Raw genomic sequence first — 21,862 nt, 5'->3', positions numbered from 1 at the left:
TGTAATCCTTGTTACAGACACATTTCAAGGAACACGTTGAAAGTTTATTTTTCACTTGGTTAGACTATAATAAATTTAGTTTAATCCTTTATCCAAGTGTGAGCAAACGAAAGTTGTGCCTGAAAATATCTTCAGGACTGGGGTAAGGTAGTAACAACACCAGGCAACTCGTAGCAAAAGTGGACCAAGCTAACATCACTCCTATATCAGTATCTCCCATAATGTTAGCTTGGTCCACCTTTGCTACGAGTTGCCCGGTGTTGTTACTACCTTACCCCAGTCCAGAAGATATTTTCAGGTGCAAACTTTGTTTTCTCACACTTGGATAAAGGATTAAATTAAATTTATTATTAATTCAAGGAACACATTAGGTTCATAAGTTTCACCACTACTAAACATCTTGTATACCCCAAGGGTACATATCTAGAATTTGATGATAAAATGGAATCTTCCACTTATAATGAACTTAACTTAATGAAGCTGGTACTTGGAGAGACACCACAGCTTTAAAGCAGTAAGACCAAGAATCTTGCTATCATTACTAATACAAGAAAAACAGGAAGTATAACTTAGGTTTACTGACTAGTGTATTAAATGCAATGGAAGTGTCACTAATTATTCTAATACTTTCATGCCATAAACCATTATTGAAAGCAAGGGTGGAATGGTGGGTATTTCATAATACTCACTATCACTTTTAGTGTATTCCCTCAAGGGATATACTAGATATTATGGTAGTCCAGCACAACTTATGTTTTATAACTATTTTCTTATCCATGTATTAAGGCTTAAGTGCTGGGAGGACATCATGTTGGAGGCTTAATGTAGCACTAGGAAATGATTAAAAACTAACTTTAATGCTTTCAATATTTCATCTCAGTTGCTGAGACATCTTCAGGGAGTACAAATAACACTTGTAACACACACACATGGATAAAGACAACACAGTACTTAATGAAACATGTGGGTTACGACTCTAAAGTCCTATTTAGGTGATGCACCCTCTATGGGCATTTGTAGCTGCCTATGATGTAAACTGGAATCTGTGACGATGTTTCCCAAGTTTTGGGAAGTTTTATGCATCCATATTTGTTTAAATTGGATTGATTTCTGAGTGCTGCTGCAGATTCCAAAAACAGTCTTTCCTTTTTTAAATTTACTATGGTGGAGCATGGTGGTTTTCTTCCAGAAGATCCTGTGAGTTGCATCCTATAACATGGTCTGTAAGGCCAGATTGACTTATATGAACACAAATCTTACAGCAGATGTAAGATTTGTGTTCATCGTAATGGATCTACCTGTCTGTCCAAAGTAAGCCAATTTGCAGGAGTTGGGTACTTTATATCCAGGCAATGAGAGAGGAGGGAGCTGATCTTTGGTAGAACAGATAAGAGTAGCACGTTTCCAATGGAGTTTAAAAGCTGTGTAGAGGTTGTACAATTTAAAGACCTAGCTGTTTTTTTCAATATGTCCCGGGGATGGTGATAGCAATTCTGAAATCTTTCTGAAGGGATGGTCGAGAAATGGGGAAGAACTGATTATTTTTTTAATTCTCTAAGCATTGTAGCCATTGGATAGGGCAAGGTTGTGTATATGGTTGAGTTCTGTTGAAAGAGAGGGTCCACTAGAACAAAGATTAAAGGTCTATTGGTTAGTTTTAATGATACCATATTGTTGCGAGGGGTGGTGGTGGTGCGAAAGTTTATGAATGTATCTGCCTGTGTGAGTAGTTTTTCTATATACAGTGAAAGAGAGGTTACCAATCAGAAGGAGTGTTACTAAGGAAGGGTAAACTATTGTGGTTTTCCTTTTCCATTGTAAACTGTATTCTTGGATGTAGACTGTTGAGTGACTGAGGAAGGAGTAATGTCTCTATATAATTTTTTTTCCCTTCCAACTTCAACAAACTTTAAAAAATTCTTAATACTCCCATTATTTCTCAACTGTCATAAAGTAAAAATCTGGTCTTGTTAATCCTTATTCAACCAAAGTCCAGGATGTCCTTCTATTTAGTTGTCCTTTCACCTAATTTTTAATATGTCCCATGTGCCTCCTCCCTATGGAGACACCTGTTCGTGGTGGAGATCACTTCCCAATGATGGTACTGGCCCTTTCAAATCAAATAATTTGATTTGGCCTTTCTTACCATACTGGTCGCCATTCTTGCTTGCACTTTGTACTGCTCATGAGTATGCTGATCACCTTTTTCTTTATATTTCCTCCATAATGTTTTTTTTTTCTGCAGCTCTTGCATTATATCCCTACTCAATTACTTAACTCCCACTTGGTTTATCCTCCTGACTGTGGATATGCAATATGATACTGCTGTCAAACAGTCCTTTCACTTTCCATTTACTACTGACATGCTTTCCTTGTAGCTTCTCAAGTCATGGCACTGCTCCAAGATGCCTCATAAGTCTGTCATAATTACCAGCTTTATAGTTCGACATAAATCTTTTCCGACTGAGAAGTCCACGTGTTTAGCAACCTCCCAGAACAAGATTGTGTGATCACTTTCTCTGATTGGAGACAAAGTATCTAACTTGGTATCTTGCTTGGAAGATGTATCCATAACCTAACTTGGTTATGGATACATCTTCTGATGCTATTACCAGATCCAGCACTCTCAACATCTGGTTCCATCCATGACATTCTGCTTCAGATAATTATCCTGCAGCAACTGTATAAGTGATTTTCACCTTCCATCTTAACTCATCAGTATCATATTATCATACCATGCAATGAACAGTATGGGCTTACTAAGGGAAGGTCATGTTTTAGCAACTTGCTGACATTCTATAATACTGAGTTAGAGAAGGGAAATGGATAACCAAGTGGAAAAACTTCCAACTACAAAGTTTAAGGTATTTTAATAATAAGATGTGGTGGCTTTTGGCTACTTGTATATGGTGTGCCACAAGGATCAGCGCTTGGTTCACTGTTATTCAATCAGTGAAATTGGGGAGAATTTGACAGGCCTATTTATTGAATGTGTAAAGATAGGTAGGTAGGGTAATCGGGAATGCAGCTGATATGCAGTACTTGCAGAATGATTCGAATAAGCTGGAGTTGTGTTCATGGGAAAATGGGGGGTGGGGTCAGTAAATGTGAAGTCATGCAATTTGGCATGATTAGATATCCAGCGTCATATTATAATGGTGGGATTATACTAGAAGAAACTGATCTGGCTAGGGATTTTGGAGTGTAGTAGATAGGAAGTTGAAATATAGAGGCCATATAGCAACGATTGCAAATACAACTTAAAAGATAATTGCAATGCTGAAACTAACTTTGACATGTAAATTTGTTGTTTTGCCTCTTTACAAGGCCTTGATAAGTGTGCAGGTCTGATCTCCTGGTTTCTGTTGTGATTCTGATTACTGTGGAGAGAGAGAGAGAAAGTGCAAAGGAGAATGTTAAAAATGAAATCATGATTGTGGAATACTGATTACAAAGACAGATTGAGAATTTATAGACTACGGGCACTAGCACACAGGAGAAAGAGGGGTTATATGATTGAGACTTACAAACTTCTGAGAGGGGCATACAGGATTTCAGTTGATGGAATTTTTCATTTTATGGAGGGTGGGGGAAAGGACAAGAGGGCATCTATGAATGCCGCCAAGAAGGGAGTGAGATCTAGATTTTTCTCTCACAGAGTTGTGCATGATTGGGATGGATTGCCATTGGATGTTGTATGTGCAAGTAGTGTGAATGAATTCAAGAACAAGTATGATAACTGGTATGTGTAGTATGTGGCCTCCCTCATTGAGTCCCTGACTCCCTTGGAGGTCACTCTTAATAATGATATTAGTACCTGTTCAACACACCAACTACTAATTAATGAAGAGAAGCATTCATATTGTCTGTGCATTTCATGCTTGTAGGACTAATGAGTAGTAGGACTAGTAGGACTAATATTAGCAATTGAGTTCAAGAATATGCAAACAATAGCATGATATTAAATTAAGTTAACTCAGGAATTTATTCTATCTCTAATCTGTATGGACCGTACCATATCTTTAAGGAAAGTGGTGTTAAACCTGATATTCTAGTAAGAGAATATCAGGTATAATTCTAGTATAACTCTTTACTCTATATACACAATGTATCCTCTTATATAAATTTGCTGTAACTCTTCAAGCATCTTTAGCCAAATTAAATAATGTCTATCACATACTTGCTACAAAAATAAGCAGGTAAATAGAAAACATCAACTACATTGACAGTGGTGAACTCTACTAGGTCATACATTTTAGATTTTTAGATTATTTTTATTGGAGATGGCAATTTAGATATGGGAATAGATATGATAGTATAAGTAAGGCTGGAAGCCAGTCGAATTAAATTATTGAATAAGAGAGAAATCAGCCAAAAACTCTAGCATGGAGACAGGTGGGATATGAATTTGAGGGAAAATTAGAGGAATGAACAAATGGTATTAATAGTATAACTATATTAAAGTCAAGATATTAGAAAAGAACTTGACATTATTAATATTTATAATATTAATCCAGAATGGTGGGGTCAATTAAACTGAATAGGAGATGAACTTTTGTCTTCATTCTCCATGCTAGAGTAAGGGTGGCCTCTTAGCAAATATTTGGAGCACATTCCATTCGTTTGAAACACTACCCAGAGCCTAGATACAATGCTATGTGAGAGTCCAAACTCTCTGACAATATTAGTAATTCTGCAGCCATCTTCAAGCTTTTCAGTAATCCCCCCCCCCCCCCCCATGAAATCATCTAGATGATGTCTTTGAAACATTACAAGTTTGGAATCTTATAAAGCAGTGTATCCAGGTTCTGGGCAGTGTTTCAAATCAATGGAATGTTCCAGGTGTTTGCTAAGAGGTTGCGCTCACTCTACTCTGGATCATGAAGCCATATTTTTGGTTATGACAGCAAAACATGATCAATGCACTGCAGCAGGTCAACTTGCAAGTTAGTTCCTTTCAAGCACAGGTGCACGGATATCTCGACAAACTCTGGCAAGACACCCGAAGAACTATAGTCTGTGTTCCCTTTATTCACAGCTCATCATAGAGCATGTTTTCAATGGTGTTGTATCCATAAAAATTGGTCAAGACACCCAACGGACTAATGTACTCTTTACAAATGCGTTGTTTTAGCCTTTCCTCCAATTCTAGACGACACTTGATCTGGCATGAAAGTGGTACCTCTTAAAAGGGATAGATACGGTAGTGCTGGAATCATGTGGGAAGGCATTATGCTTAAATGCACCGAGCTGTAAGTGCTGGAAAAAGGGACTATGGCTTAGAGGAAGCACTTTATGGCTTCTCTTTCGCATATCTGAATTATCCACATCACTACTCTTGTGCTTTGGGGCCATTATTAAGTAAAATAAGGATTACTTGAACACGAGCAATATGAGACATCTACTAAGTGACTAACGAAGTGGGTAGTGTGTAAAGTACAATGCATGGATACGCTGGACAAAGAGATGATTCACGTCCTGGGCAAAACGGTGTGAGATTTCATCATGCTACTCCGAACGACTCGCAATTTAAAACTTATGAATTGTTTATTTGTGGAATTTTCCATTTTTCAGACCGGGGTTGACCGCAGGTTACTGAAACCATGGAAAGTTAATCTGCAGGGGGAGGGGGGTGCTGTATATATAATCGAGTGTGTGTATTCGATTTATTGAACTTATCAATATACTGCTAGTTTTCTACACAGCACTCAACCAGATCATTTAGACTCAATAATGTCATAACACAACACCCTCTAGGGACTTGGATACCCACAAAGGAGACGTCGTGCTATTTGATCTCAGAATGACTGTCTCGCAGATCTTTATAAGTATGGATCTCACAGATCCATACTTATTGAGTATGCAGCCATACTCAATAAGTATGGCTGCAAATTAATGCAGCCATACTTATTGAGATATACATTACTTCATAGCTAATGCTGATTCTAAAAGTAGTTGCTCAGACCTGTTAGCTACTTCTAGGTAGCAAAGTTGTCTTTTTCCATTTAATATTGTGAGAATAGTCTACCAGTCCAGACTTGCCATTACAGACATAATTTTGTGTTATTCAAGGGAGATATTAACTGATCTACCAATCCGACAAAAGTATGCTAAACTGTAGGTACAAGGAACTTTATACACTACAGGATGTGCAAAAGTATGAAGCTAATCTTTAGGAGAACAGATGAAAGTCTGCAGCTGAATGAATGGTTTTAAAGTGGAATGAAGATTATATTTCTGGAGAACCTAAGCTATATTATTTGATGTACCTTGAATATGAGAGATGGAAATGGCTTTGCTGTTATCTTGCATGTTGTTGGCAGGAGGGAATATAGCAAACACTTCAACATAGCATAACCAAACTATTGATTTGCTTGTAACTGTGTTGAGTGCTTGGTTTTCAGAAATGGGGGGGGGGGGGTGTATATTTCTTTCTTTTAAGGTTACATAGTGGTCAGCATTCATAGTGATGTATTTATAGAGACATAACATACATTAGGGGCATTTTTTTTTTTAAATGAACACTACTTAAATACAATATCAAGACAACCTTCAAACCCCCAGCAAAATTAAGAAAGGGGAAATAGGACACACCATCCCAATTAGAAAAGATGAACACAAATGCCACATTAAATACTTCCACTATGGTAAAACAGGCCTGTCAGACCATGCACTCCAAACATGTCACAGAATTGTCTGGAAAGGCACCGAGTCCCTACAACGCACCAAAACCTGGTTTGAAAGAAAATTCAAAGAAGCCTGTGAAATGCTGAAGCATCCAAATCTGAACAAGAATAATGATTAATTATTTCAAGAATTTGGAGGACCAATCGTCAACCCATATAGCATCCAGAACAACACCAAACAAATGAAAATCTTAATATGAGAGGACTTTAGAATTGTTTAATGTAGTTCTGTTTTTGTTTTTTTAACCAGAGGTCAGGCTAGGGTAAATGATTAACAAATATTTAGATTCATCTTACTTTTGTATAGTGTAGTGGTTTGTGTCCTGTACATATGTATGTTTTCCTGATGATGGCCTCAATACAGAGGCCAATCCAAAAATCTGAATCTGAAAGTTAGATATGCCAGGGGGGAAGCCTTATTAAGGCCAAGGGAGCTCCATCAAAGATACATTCATTTAGCGTATGGGTAAAAATGCAAGTAATTCATGAATAAAACTATGTACAGATTGACAGTTCAGTTAACCAATCAATGGCACTATATGGGAATAAATGCAAGTTCCTGAGGCCCGCAGGGAAAAAGTGTGTGAGGCAGTCATCACTGATGTGATGCATAGTCTGCACAGCATCACACATGCAAAATGGTGACTGTAATAGTCCCCACAGATGTAATAAGTGGATCCAGTGGCCTTGTCTGGTCCTAAATCTGTTTGGCTGTCTCCAGAAGTCTCTAGGTAGATTGGATCCTTGAAGTTTGATAGTTAAATCTGTAATCAATTACTTGTTTGTGATTCATTCCAGATTCTTCTCCACTAATCCTGCAGACCATGATTTGGTATTTCCTCAAGCCAAACAGGAGATCTGGAGGTGGAGAGATATCCTGATGTATAGAAATGTACTTGTTATTTCTGATTTTATTTATTTCTTTCATCATAGCTTCTTGTCTTCTAAAGCATGGAGGAGTGATGTGTGAAAGAACAAACAACTCTGAGAGAGGAGTAGATCTTAAGGTACCAGCGATGGTTCTCATTGTTATGTAAAGTTGTGTATCCACGAGAGTTGTTTGGTGTCTTCAGCTCCAAACTGGCGAACAATACTCAGCCACTGGAAAGAACAGAGCCAGGATTGCTGTTCTAAGAGTTGAGGCATTACAATCTCAAGTTGTGCCTGTGAGCTTGTTTATGATGATGTTCTTGGCAGGTATCTTAATTTTTTTCCAAATGTTTTTGGTATGTTAGACTATGGTCAAGTGTGACACTAAGGTAACAAGGGTTACTCTAATGGATTAGAATCCTGTTGCAGTTTATTTTTAACTTACTATGAGCCTTGTGGTTATATAGGTGGAAAGCTGAAATAACAGTTTTGCTAGTGTTAGGAGATAGTCCTTCAAAGTAATTTTGCAGTGAGCCAGTGGCGCACTCAGGATTTAATCTTGTGGGGGAGTTGAGCAGACGATTTGAGAATACACACTATGCATTGCATACAAGCTATGACTGAGCATCTGCCAATACATGATACCCGTGATCTCCTCTGGCCTGGCTCAGGCAAATGAAGTTGAGCCCGAGCACTACTTCGTTTGCCTTGCGTTCACAGCGACCAGGATTTCCGAGCGCTATAGAGTATTCCCACCTTATGTGACCGCTAATTCATAAGTAGCATAGAAATAGAAGACACAACACAACATAAATTTTTTTAAAAAAATGAATTTTAATTAGGAAAAGATTTTTTGAAATTTTTCTAGTGTTTTTTTCCTTTTTTCTTTTGTGGGGAGCCAGGGGCCCACTCCCCGGGTGCGGCAATGCAGTGAGCTCAGTGTTGAGTGGCAATTGCTATGTCATCAGCATAGATAAACTTTTAACTAGCTGTTGGAGGGATGTCACTTGGGTGCAAGTTGAATAGAGCAGGATAAAGGCTTTTTTATGAGTTCAGATTAACATTTATTTTCCTATTGAGAGCATTTGTTCTAGTCATTTTAGAGGTTTTTTTTGGCTGTTTTATAGAGTAAACCTTTCTTCCATGCAGTGTCATTAACACGTTCGCTGCCAACTATGAGCATACTCGTTGTTGGTAAACCAGCTACACAAGCCAGCTCCGAGTATACTCGTATGACGCTGACTGCCGGCAACGAGAGTACCGTACTGACTTTTAAGAAGTGAAATTGCTCGGCATACGGGAACAGACTATGCTGAAGTAGCGTGGCAGCGAACGTGTTAATCTCATCTTAGATCCATGAAGACCAGTACCTGCTTTTAAACCATTTTGGTATACAGCTTCTATGTGGGTTGTGAGAGCTGGGATCTAATTGCAGCAGACCCTGTTCATGGTAAGATGGCTTCTATTTTTGGAGAAATACTAGAGAGGATAATCCTCTCAAAAAAAAAGGAAAAAAAAATAAGAGTGCCATAGGGCAGTAGTTGTTAGGGATCATTGGTTGATTTGTTGGGTTTTGGCAAGGCTATATATATTATCTTTGATTCATGCCAAAGTTTTGGAAGTCTTTTGCTTATTATTGGGGAGAAGAAATCAGATAGCCAGGATTTTTCTCTTAGGCCAAGGTAAGTAAAAAGAAAGTATGGAAGGATGCCATCAATGCCAAGAGCTTTACCTATTTTCGTTGTTTGAGGGCTTCATCAGTTTCATCTAGTAATGGGATTGGAGTTTACTTTAGATGCAGGACATGATGAGAAAACTTTTTTTTTTGTTAAGACTGGATTTATTTTTTGGTAGTTGTGAGAATTTTGGGTTTAGCTTTTTTTATGCTAAGATTTTTGCAATACTTTTAGGGTTTACTTTTCTTTTAATGTTTGAAGTGCTGGCACCTCCCAGTTGACAGAGCAGTAACCAAGCCTTTGGACTTGATTACTGCTCTGTAACCAAGTGGGTTGTTCATTTCTTCATGCCAGCAAGCTCTTCTGTCATTATGAAGGACTTTTTAGTGAATCTTTCATAGTTATCAACTGTGGGTGGAATTACATTAATGTTGTTTTCATTGAATTTGGGAAATTTTTGCCAGTTGACTTTTGTGAGATGGCACCATGTTATTGGGATACTCCTACTGTAATTAGACAGGGTATATGCTGGCTGTGAGGAAACGGAGATAATACTTAATAGGCTGAGGTGAGAGGAGTTCCTTCCATATCAGTGGTGGTAAAGCAGAGGTCGTCTCTGATCTTCTAAATTTGACGGTTCCAGATTGCTTACTGTGGAGGCTATTTATTAACATCCAGTGTGTCAGTTGCAGACCTGGGTTGTTGTCATTATTGTATCTCCTTAATGTACTGTGAAAGTTGAAATCCCCAAGGATGATCTGACTGAGGAAGTATGGGGCTGGGATAGTCAAGTAGAGGGAATCTTATGTACATTGTAGATTGAGAAGTTGTGCAGACAGGCAGGTACCAACGAAAAAGTCACTTTCTAAATGGTCCAGAGATTCTTTCCAAATTTGCTTTTGCTTAGATTGCCAGGTTATATCTTTCATCAGGTTTATCAGTGAGAATAATGTAGCCAAGAATGATAATATTTCCTTATGAAGTGTGATGAGTTTCTTGTAAAGCAGCAATGTCTACTTTGTGCCTGGTAAGGATATTATTTAGTATCTCTGATTTTGATCTAGTAAATCCCTTGATGTTCAACTAAACAATAGTCAATGATATCCTGGACTACAATAAACACACCAGCAATAACATTGTTTGGTTGTGTTCATTCATTTTTGGAGACTATAGTGGACTTTTCGAACATAGCCACTCTGCCTATGCTATGGATGCAAATCTTGTTGATCTAGGCGATGTTTAAGCCAGTGTGTCTACTTTGATACCATGTGCTCATTTCTTGTAGTGTCCAAGATGCCATTGTTTGCATTTGAATCCCAGTGTGAGGTATTAGTTAAAAGTTACTATTTCCTAGTTAGGGAAGTGGTGCACTGCACCTTACCTGCTGGACACTCGCTGCTCTTCACCTTCATATTATCTCCCCAGGGGCATGCTTATTTAATGGTGGTATAGGACACCATATCACATTGTTGTCTAAGGGTTCTGTGGCGTTTCAGTTTGAGAAGCTGCCCTGATGACAGTGCTTGCTGCTGTTGGTCTGGGACTGCTTATCTTGCAGCTGCTCTCCATATCTGGGGGAAGGGGGATATCCACTATTTGCCACCTATGGGGATAAACTGGGGAGAAAAACCCTGCAGTCCATGCTCAAGACCAGCTAACTTGTACCTACAGTTCAGCCTACTTTTGTCAGATTGGTAGATCAGTTAATATCTTCCTTGAATAACACAAATATTACATCGGTGATCATCTATATGGTAAGTCTGGGCTGATAGAGCATGCTCTGGATATGTGTTCCTACAGGCTTAAATGGAAGAAGACAGTTTAGAATCAGCATTGGCTATGAAGTTTTAGGAGATGAAAGATTAGAAAATGTCATCCTGTTTCAAGAAAAAGACCAACAGGACAACAAAAATGTGTTAGATGCAATAACCCAAAGAACTTAATATTTTGCTGTAACAGCAATTAGGATTGATTTAGAAGATCAAAATGTAAAATTACTATGGTATAAGTTTTTATAGTGCTAATCTATAAAAATTCCATATATAACTGGCAGTCCATCAGGAATCTGATTAGATTTTCTCCTTAACTAACACCTGTTCTTCATCAAACCAATATACACCTTATATTATATTATATTCAACTGGCATCCACCCTACAACATAAAGCAAGCCAATATACAGCCAATTCCAAAAAAGAAAGTGAAGTGTCTCATCCAATGTAATGTAATGTCAAAAGTAATGGAGAAGGTTATCAGTCAACTTCTTTGACATCTGGAGAACTGTCAAACTAATCAGTGACCACCAGTATAGATTTCACCAATCATTATCCACAGCATATCTCCTGACCCACATCATCCATCTCTGGATGCATGCTGTGGAAAAGTTTGGAGAAACCTGTGCTGTTGCTCTTGACATTCCAAGGCATTTTGATAGTCTGGCATTGAGAACTTCTGAACGATTTACCATCTTATGGATTGCCTTCCTCTCTTTTTTTATTGGATTGCTAATTTTCTCTCTGGTCATTCACTATGTGTAAAGGTGAAATTTGTTCCTTGGGACTCTGGTATTTCAACCACTCTCTTCCTTATATATATGATCTCCTCTCACTTACCTCAAATTTTATTCAGTTTTGCTGATGATAGCACTCTTTCTCATCCTACTCATATAACAAACCTTGCAGTGTTCAAACATTTCACGCTTCAAGATCATCTACAATGAGATGTCCTAAACACTTATCTCCACACCATCCTTCAATGGAACACTGACATCCTAGTCACCGTCAATGTTTCCAAAACACTTTTCTGTTTTCTTACAAAAAAAAAAGGCCCTTAGTTCTTCTCTTGGATTAGATTTCTTTCTTCTTGGAGACTGACTGTTAAGTCTGTCCTGTTATGATCACTTCTGTAGCATCTTCAGCTTCCAAAAAAACTTGGCATCCTTATTTTTCTCAAGATGTTGCCTCTTTTCTGCCAAGTTGTTTGCTCTGTACAAATCTCAAGTCCACCCAACCTTGGAATACTGCTCTCACAGGGTGGTGCATCTTCTCCTTCAGCTATTGTTTCCATCCACTGCTGGATATAGGCTTCCCCTTCTTTACTTTTCTGTTCTGTCTGTTTATAGCCAATGTCCACCATCTCATGTCATATCTTTGTAAATCATCCCTCCATCTTGTCCTCTGATAACTTTCCTTCTCTTAGTATTCACTTAATGCTGAAGTTTGTCCATCTGGCAGTCTACTAATATGGCCAGCCCATCTCTACTTACATGCTTTACAACACTTCATAATATCATCCACTCCGGTCATCTCTCTAATTCTAGAATTTCTTATCTATCCCTTTTTTGTTATGTGGAGCATTCTTCTCTACAAGGCCTTTTGGGCCACACACAACCTATCTTCCTGTTTTTTTAGTTGTTGTCTATATAAGTAAACACAGGAATAATGCATATATTAAAGAGTTTTCTTTTTAGACATATGGTTAAATCTCCTAATGAGTAATCTTTATACAACCACAATGCTTTGTTTCCTTGTGTGATTCTTCTACTTATTTCTTTATCTTGTTTTTCCTTAAAACTATAATTGACCAAAGTAAATGTCGTCCTCCACAACTTCAATACAATTTATCTGTTAATTTTTAGTGCAGCATGATTAGAATTTGTCATCAGTTCATCAGCAATGGCTGAAGAGAGTCTGTGACCATCTGAGGAAACTGACCATCTCATAGATGGTTAATTTCCTCATTATATCAAATTTACAGATATTTCCAGGGATGCTGTTCATCTGAACTGTTATCTACTATTGTCTCCCATTTCTGTTAAGCCTAGAGGGACACGAGCAATAGCTGCCCAAAATCCTTTTACAGTTGAACTGCTGACTCACCAAACCTACCACTCCCAGTCTTTTATTCCATTTTCCTGAGTTCTGTGGAACTCCCTTCTCCATGAAGTATTTCCCAAGGACTACAACCTTCAGCTCTTCAAGAAGAATATTAACAGATTACCTGGCTCATGCGTGAGTGCACACACACACACACACACAGCATTTATTTGCTATATAGGCCTTGGCAGCCTCTCATGTGGGAGTGATAAAAATAATATATTTTTTTTATGTAAAAATGCATTATAGAGACAAGTGATTGAAGTGTAGTCACAGATATTCCTTCAGCTTGTTTAAATCATTGGCCTTGCTGTATAAAATCATCTAAGTGTAGTCAGAAAGGATAATTCAACTGTGAACTTCAATAGTGAACTTCTTCTTCTTACCTCTTCCATCATCTATGTGGATGATGATGAGACTGAATGAACTCTTTCCACTTCTGTCTGTCCCTAGAGAGTGCAAACAATTCTGTCCAGTTTAGTGTTGCTTGTTGTGATTTGGTTTTCAGGTCTTCTTTTATTTTGTCTATCCATCTAATTCTGGGCCGCCCTTTGGATCTTTAACCTTCCATCGTTGTATTCAGGGCTTTAGGTGGTAATCTTTCTGGCCATGTGACCGATTCTGGTAACATGGCCAAACCATTGCAGTCTTCTTTCTTGGGTTTTGTCTACTATTGTTATTTCTTGTTTTAGTCATTTCCTTATTTCTTTGTTTCTTAGTCCATCCAGCAGAGATACTCCAAGTAATCTTCTTAGTAGTTAACAATTTTTTCTCTTCAGCCTTTTTGAGATTCCAGCATTCACTTCCATAGAGGAGTATTGGGAGGATCATTGTTTCATAGATTCTTACTTTTGTTGCTTGTTTGATGTCTCTTGACTTCCAATAGTGAACTGCTGGTCATCAAAACAATGGCCATCTGACAGCACTTTTTTCCCGAAATGGTTTAGTTCTTTTTTATTCATCAGAGATTTAGTACTCAGCTGTGTTTGCATAGTTATACTATTTGTTTATTGATCTATAAATAATTGCACATCTTCACTTTTTTTTAGAATAATATTTTAACTTTTTGTTTGAAAAACTGTACTTATATGTGAAATTTAAAAAAAAAAGTTAGCGCAAAAAAGTGTTTTTAAAATGCATGAAAGATTGATGAAATATTTTCTCTTAATTGTTGTTTCAGCAATACATGTGCCATAAGATTTCAGGTTGACACAATAACACAAGAAAAAGAATGAATAAAAATTTTAAAGCCATATATTTCAACCTGAAAGTTACAGGTTATCTGGATAGCATGGAGAATTGTAGAAACTTAGCTGATATTTTTGAACCCAGCTATATCTATCTGGTTGGGTTTAGTATATATGAATGTTTTATTATTATTTATTTATTTGTTGATTATAAACTCTGTGGCCAGATTTCTCTCCCTCCCTACCCCCAAATAAAATGCATAGTATGTTACAAACTGACTTAACAAAACTTTAAAGAAAAATTTTTTTTTTTAAATTAGATTTCTTATGTTTAATAACTTGCTTAAATTCTATAATTATTACATTTTCATTTAGAGATCTTAAACACATACAAACACTTCTAGCAAAAAGTTTGAAAGTTAGTAACTAAAATAAAGTCACAAATGGTTATAAAAACTTATTAAACAAGTGAAATATGAATCTTAGAGAAACATTATTTCTCTACATAATCCCCTTCAATATTCATATACTTGTCCCATCATCTTTATCAGTCCTTCAAAACCAGCAGCTAGAATTCTTTCGTCTGTTGTCTCAGCCAACTTCACGTCTCATTTTCAACTTCCTGATCAACAGCAAAATGCTTGCCACCAAGTTGCTGTTTTAGCAGACCAAACAGATGAAAGTCACTTGGGGTAAGGTCAAGATTGCGAGGTAGATGTTGGAGTTCCTACTGAAGTTCTTGTATTTTCTCTCTCTCTCTCTCTCTCTCTCTCTCTCTCTCCCTCCAGGCTTTCTATATTTGCATAAGGTCTTGCATTGTCATTCTGGAGCAATACTCCTATTTTCACTAGGCCTGAACATTTTTAGTAGATTACATCCCGAAGCTTCAACATAATTTCACAGTACAGCGTGGCATTCACATTTTTGGACCATCTGTTCCACCTGTTTCTGGATGGCTTCTGTTGCATTCTCAACTGGGTGACCATATTAGTCTTCATTAAGTATCAAGCATCCCTTCAAAAATTTTTATACTCAGTTGTGAATCCTATTTATGACAGGAAGTGTTTTTCATGTGTAACAGTTCCTGTCATAAATAGGATACATCTCTTTATGGATGTTCTTTGTAGGAAATCCTTTTCCCCCCAAGAAACACAATAGCACACACTCTATATATATAGTGTGCTATTGTGCGTTTTACATTATGAGAGAATATTAAGGACAGTGACGGAGCTTGCTCCACCTTTGCTCCGAGTTGCCCTGGTGTTGTACTTCCCAAGTGATTACTTACACTTGGGCTAGCCGATAGTTTTTTCGGCACGAAATTCAATGGATTTCGATCTGAGTTTCATACCCGGCTGTACAATAATACAGGATTTACCATCTCCCTTAAACTTAACAGTAGCACACTGTTCGATAGCTGCACACTCCTTGAGCGCAGTCACCATTTTAGACTGGTGAAAACCACTACAAACATGTGCCATGCACATCTGCTACCTAGTGACTGAAAACCATTCACTTTCAATTCATTGGTTCTGCTTTTGTTTTTAACTTACTTACTGACATTTTGTTGTAGTATCATTTGTTGTCCGCACAGTTAGCCGAGTGGCTGTGCGCTTCACAACCATATGCCTGGGAAAGGAATGACCTGGGTTTGATTCTCTTTGCCGATGTAAGGAACTTTCTTAGACATAGCCAAGTTAGCTGGTCTTGGGTGTGGACAGCAGGGTTTTTCTCTCCAGTTTATCTGGGGGTTTTCTTCCCTCAAGCAGGCAAACCGGTCCCGTGAACACACAGATTTAACTGTGATTTTTAAAAAGGGCAACCTTTAAGAATGACACTTGTGGTGAATGCTCATCTGGATTCAGATTCCAAAAGCAGAAGATCATAGTGGAAAGCTGGCAGTATTGAAGCTCTTAGAATAACTGTAATGCATATTTGGAATTTGGAGAATTTTTGATACTTGGTAGTGAGTATCTTCACTATTATAGTATTGGTGACAGTGAATGTTTATATTTCCTTTGCCATCTGTCAATTTTCTGTCCATGAGTGTAATGTATATTTCATACTATTTTGCTCAGATATGGATACAAAGGAAAGAGTCGCTATATACAGTCATTTTTAATCTATTCCAAGAAGAAAAATTTATTTTAAAGTGATTAGAAATTATTAAAATACTTATAACATATCTAAAACTTTGTTTCAATTATGACATTTGGATTGAATAAAGAAAATATTCTTTGAGTATTTTGTACTCACATTAAGAAATTGTACATTTAAAAATTGTTTTACTTTAAAGAAAACGAGTAGCTCTTAATACGCACACAATCTACGAATAATTGTCTGGATACCCCCTGTTGTTTGAAGTTATGGAACATTTGAGGTTTGTTAATAACATGAAAACCAGTGTGCAGATAGTAGGAAGCAGTATTTCATCATAACAGTTGAATACAGGTGGTATGGCAACATGACATAAACTCACTGAATTCGAGAGGGGTGTCATCATGGGTGGTCACATTGGTGGAATGTCCATATGTTTCATTGCCCTTCATCTGGAGCATCCAAAATTAACAGTTGGCAATGTGATCAACAAATGGAGATGTTCTGGCATCACTAAGTACAGGAAAACACCCAGGGTGCCTGCTGAAAATGACTGACAGGAATGGGAGGGTGTTAAAATGAGTGGCAAGCAAAACTCGCTACAATCGGCACAGACTATCCGTGATGAGTTCCAGAGCACCAATAACACCATGGTGAGCACTAATACTGTACGAAAAGTATTCCGTTTACTGGGTTTCCACGGTAGAGCAGCAGCACACAAGCCAAACATTACAGCAATGAACAAGAAGCTCATCTGGCCTGGTGCAAAGCATGCATGAACTGGACAATTGACCAGTGGAAAACGGTACTCTGGAGCGATGAATTTCTAGTCTGATGGCAGGGTATGGAGGCAGCCTGGTGAATGTTTGTTACCACAGTGTGTTGTCCCCAGAGTAAAGTTTAGTGGTGGAGGGGTAATTGTGTGGGGGTGCATTCAGTTTTGAGTAGGACGTTGTCCTACTCAAAACGACAAGTAGGACAACGACCTACTCCGATGTAGTAGGTCGTTGTCCATGGATCCATGAAGGCAGCTCAGTACCTTGATATTCTGGATAATCAAGTGCTGCCTACACTGTGGAGTTTTTATGGAATGGACCCATGTTAGTATCAAGACGACAATGCCCCATACCACAAAGCTGCAGCTGTTATGGAATGGTATGAAGAGATGGGTGTTAAACAACTGCCCTGGCCTGTGCAGAGTCCTGAACTTAACCTCCATTGAACACCTGTGAGACAAACAAGTGGCGATTGAGGTCCAGAGCAGCACATCCTCGATCTCTCGCTGAACTCAATGCTGCTTTGATGGAGGAATGGAAACATATTTTACCTGATCTCTGTCGCACATTGGTGGAGAGCCTCCCTCAAAGAGTGCAGATGGTGATCAAAGCCAAAGGTGGACTTACCCAATATTAGGGTTTGCCTGCTGTTATCAGTTGTAAATTGCTAAAATGTCCAGACAATTATTGGTAGATAGTGTGCATGCACGTGCATATACATTTTTACATACACTACTAATATTTTTATTTCACATCATTCAGAACATGTAATCCTTGCAATTATCTGTCCTATAAGGTTAATGATAATATTTTATTCTTGATTCATAGATGTCATAAGCTATTTCTCTTATAGGTGAGCTGAGGCATATCACAAAACTAAAACCATGGGGCCTGTATGATGTATTAGCTGAGAAATATGAATGGGATCCATCAGAAGCTCAAGCATTTACAGATTTTCTATTACCTATGTTAGCATTTGATCCTAATGAGAGGGCCAAGGCATCTGATTGTTTGAAGCATCCCTGGATAAATTCATGACTGCCACAAACTGATTAGGTTTTTCTTTTCTAATGAAAATCTCTACTTGCATCTTCTGGCTTTAATACCAGCAGAATGCAGTATGCCTCTGACAAGCAGTTTACTAGATTTATTTCATTCAGAAGATGATCAGCTTGAACAGACACTTATTTTTCTCATACCTGACTAGACTTTATACTGAACATTTTTTGTTCGAAAAAAAAGTACTGACTTACCTGCGAGAGAAGAAAATGGTTACCATCAATTGGTAGCACATTAGATCTCATTGTATAGATAATTACAAAATTTGATTCTTAATAGTTGTGTATTGTGCATACCATTGTCCAAAAACTTTAAGCTTTAGCAACTAGTATCTTCCATTCTTGGCAGTAACTTGACTCTTATTTGGAAAGCTGTCCTGCAAATTTACACTTCCACTAATCCTGTGCTCCAGAGCTTGCACTCATCTCAGTTGTGTTTAATCTAAAGCCATAACAATGAAAATTCATTACCTTTTACATACCCACTGGGACTCGGTATCAATGCAGCATATTTAACAGAGAATCTGGCGCTGATCCTCTGGTATCATTATCCTGAGTTACAGATGGATGTGTTTTTAAATGTTGCCATAATTTGTATACAAGGAAACAGTCATTGAAATGTTAACTTATTTTTCAGTGGATGTTTTTCATCCACATCTATGTACATTCTGTAATAGATAACTATTACAGTAGGAAATAAGGCCTGTTTTTCACTAAGAAAAACAATGATTTGGATATGTTTGTATATCTTGGAATTCATTTTGTTTCATTAACTAAAATAATAGCACAGTAATATTGGTCCTATTTTAAAATGAGACAAAATTATGTCAGAAAATTTTCTGTTACCCTTCAGTTATCTCAGGTGTTTGCAGTGTTTCACATTACAGAGAAGTGTATGTGCTTTTAGTTAATAATTATAATCTGTGATTAACCATATTGTGAATCGACTATGAAAAAAAACATCCTGCTCTTTTTCTTTCTACATTTTGTATACCATGTGCATTGCTCTCAAATTTTGTTATGCTCAGATTGAAATTTATTTAAACATTGAGCCTTGAAGAAATTCAGCTATTGTAGATGGTGCAACACACCCTAACTGTGTATTTTATGCTATTAGGTACATACTTATCTAAGCATGTTTCATCTTGTAGATAAATCTTGTATATTAGTGTTTTTTTTTTTCTTTTTTTTAATAATCTTCTTAAGCATATATTGCATTTGAAATTTATAAAAATGTTGGGACTTAGTAAACAGAAGTAATCATTTATTACCTAAAATGACTGTGCTAGGTATTAGCTTTGTATATTTTTAGACCTAAGCTTATTTCACAGATGATTACTTAACCAAAGGCGTACATACATGGTGCTCATGCTTTATTTTGATGAGTAAAAAAAAGTGCAACCAACTCACTAGTTGCCAAAGACTTCTTGTACACATGATCTTTAGCATTAGTATACTAAAGAAATCAGTCTATAATCACCATTTTTCTTTTTCTGTAATAACATCAGTTTATATCTGGTAAAATTCCTTGTATTGCTTCCTAAGCTGCTTTCAGCTTCTTGTAAAAATACTGACCTAGGAGATTTTAATAAGTTGCAGTTGTAGGTTGTAAGACATTTCACCTTATTGCATTTACTGCTACTCGAGTCTTCATGTCAGTATCAAATATTTATTGTTATTCCATTTTAATTACAGATTTTAAAATTATCTTAAGCCGAGTTTCATTGTCTTGTAAATGGCTTGCAAAGTTTTGTATCATACTGTGCTAATGCTGTTTTGATGAGTTGGAAGTGGTAAACACATTAAAACCTGATTGCCACGAAGCAGGTTTTGCGATGTAGGATTTGGTGGATTTCGATAAAAATCTGTTAATGCAGTATGTGTTTTTTGTTTGTTTTTTTAAATGTGAAACTGCAGTGTTAAAACCTGAAATAAAGGCATCACATTTATTTTTAATTAGAAATTATACTAATAAATCATTATATAAATGAGTGAAACAGAAGCCCTTCTAAACCATCATCATGTATCAGGTGTACAGTAATAGTTATATAAATGATCTAATTCCTGTTTTATACCAGAGTGGAAATTAGAAATATAATAATTATGTTCACACAAACACTGTCTACAATGATAGTATTAGTAGTGATATTTTGACCAATACTGTGGTTAAAAAAAAATGATTTGTCAGTGCTTCATATATAAAAAGAAACATCATGGAAAAATGCAATACAATAATCTCATATGTAATTGTAGATTACATTTCCGTAATGCATTATTCCCTCATCAGCTTTCATGGAGAAAATTTTCAGTTAAATAAACTGTATTAAGGCCGTTGTTCTGAAGTAATTCTTGAAATTTCATAACAGGCAGTTCAAAAAAAAAAAAAAAATCTGAAGACTAGTAACTTATGCTTGTATTATTTCATTATTATTATATGATACCTCCAGGGAGTCCAAGGACTCATCAAGGGAGGGAGGGCACCTACTCTACAACTGTCTAATCTTAGCTTAATTCTAACCGCAACTACACCAACGCCATCTACCTCCCGCCACCACTACTAGTATTTCCACAGACAATCATAAACATTCATGACCAGTAGGATTTGAACAATTAGCCTTTTGGCTGGAGAGTGGATACGCTAACCACTGCCCAACCAGGCCGTTATGAAAACATTATGAAATGTTTATTATTATCATTATCAGAGACCTCTAGGGAGTCATACATCACCTGCACCAGCTGTCATACTTTCTCTTAAACTCATTCACACTAAATGCACTCACTACAACAAGCAAACTGTTCTGTGAAAGAACAATCTAGCTCTCACCCTCTTTCTTAACCACAGCTCATCTTCCACAGATGCCCTCTCCCCACCTTCCTTAGAATAAAAAAAAAAAATTCATCAACCAATATTCTATAACACCTCAGAAGTTTATAAACTTCTATCATATCACTCCTGTGTACCAATGTCAGCAGTCCACATACTCTCCATCTATACTTGTAATCTACATACCATAATCCTGATATCATCTTTCTAACTCTTCTCTGCTGCCTTTCCACAGCTTCTTTATTCTCTTGAAACCAAGAAGATAAATCTGCACAATAAGCCCATTTATATCAAGCACTTGTAAAGAGGCGAAATTACTTCTTTACACGTGAATGTTTAATAAATGGTAAAGGATTAAACTATAATAAATTTAGTTTAATCCTTTACCCAAGTGTAGGCACACAAAGTTTGGGCCTGAAGTAGTTCAGGACTGAGGCAACTCGTAGCAAAGGTGGACCAAGCTCTCATCACTCCTTGTCTCAGTATCTCCCATAATGCAAAGCACATCTCCTTGCAGACATGTATAATGCTATGCATTAAGGGAAGGGCCACTACCCAGACTGGTTTCGACCTTTATTGAGGTCTCATCAGTGGGAGGCAGACCCAAAAGTGGTGATACTAAGGCAGAAGCAATGAGAAGGTCATATTTACTTATACGAGTTGCCAAAAGATGTACCACCTTATTATTAATTTACTCTGGATATTTAGTTTAATCCTTTAACCAGAGTAAATTAATAATAAGGTGGTACACCTTTTGGCAACTTGTATAAGTAAATATGACCTCTCCATTGCCTCTGCCTTAGTATCACCACTTT

At 37.2% G+C, this 21,862-nt stretch overlaps 1 protein-coding gene across 2 annotated transcripts in view; it reads left to right on the top strand.

Annotated features, from left to right (window-relative positions):
• LOC150095409 (SRSF protein kinase 3-like) overlaps positions 1–20,557 on the top strand; it is a 429,406-nt gene extending 408,849 nt beyond the window's left edge. For both annotated transcript variants that reach the window (XM_090410594.1, XM_090410593.1), the window contains exon 15: positions 18,019–20,557. In XM_090410594.1, coding sequence (XP_090266720.1) covers positions 18,019–18,203 — 185 coding nt within the window. In that variant the 3' untranslated portion in view covers positions 18,204–20,557. The remainder of the gene's footprint in view (positions 1–18,018) is intronic.
• The last annotated feature ends 1,305 nt before the right edge of the window (positions 20,558–21,862 follow it).

This window comes from Typopeltis vanoorti, chromosome 20, assembly GCF_054136105.1.
Source record: "Typopeltis vanoorti isolate ZY-2024b chromosome 20, IOZ_Tvanoo_1.0, whole genome shotgun sequence".
Lineage (NCBI taxonomy): Eukaryota > Metazoa > Arthropoda > Arachnida > Uropygi > Thelyphonidae > Typopeltis > Typopeltis vanoorti.
This window is presented reverse-complemented; position numbering and strand designations above follow the sequence as displayed.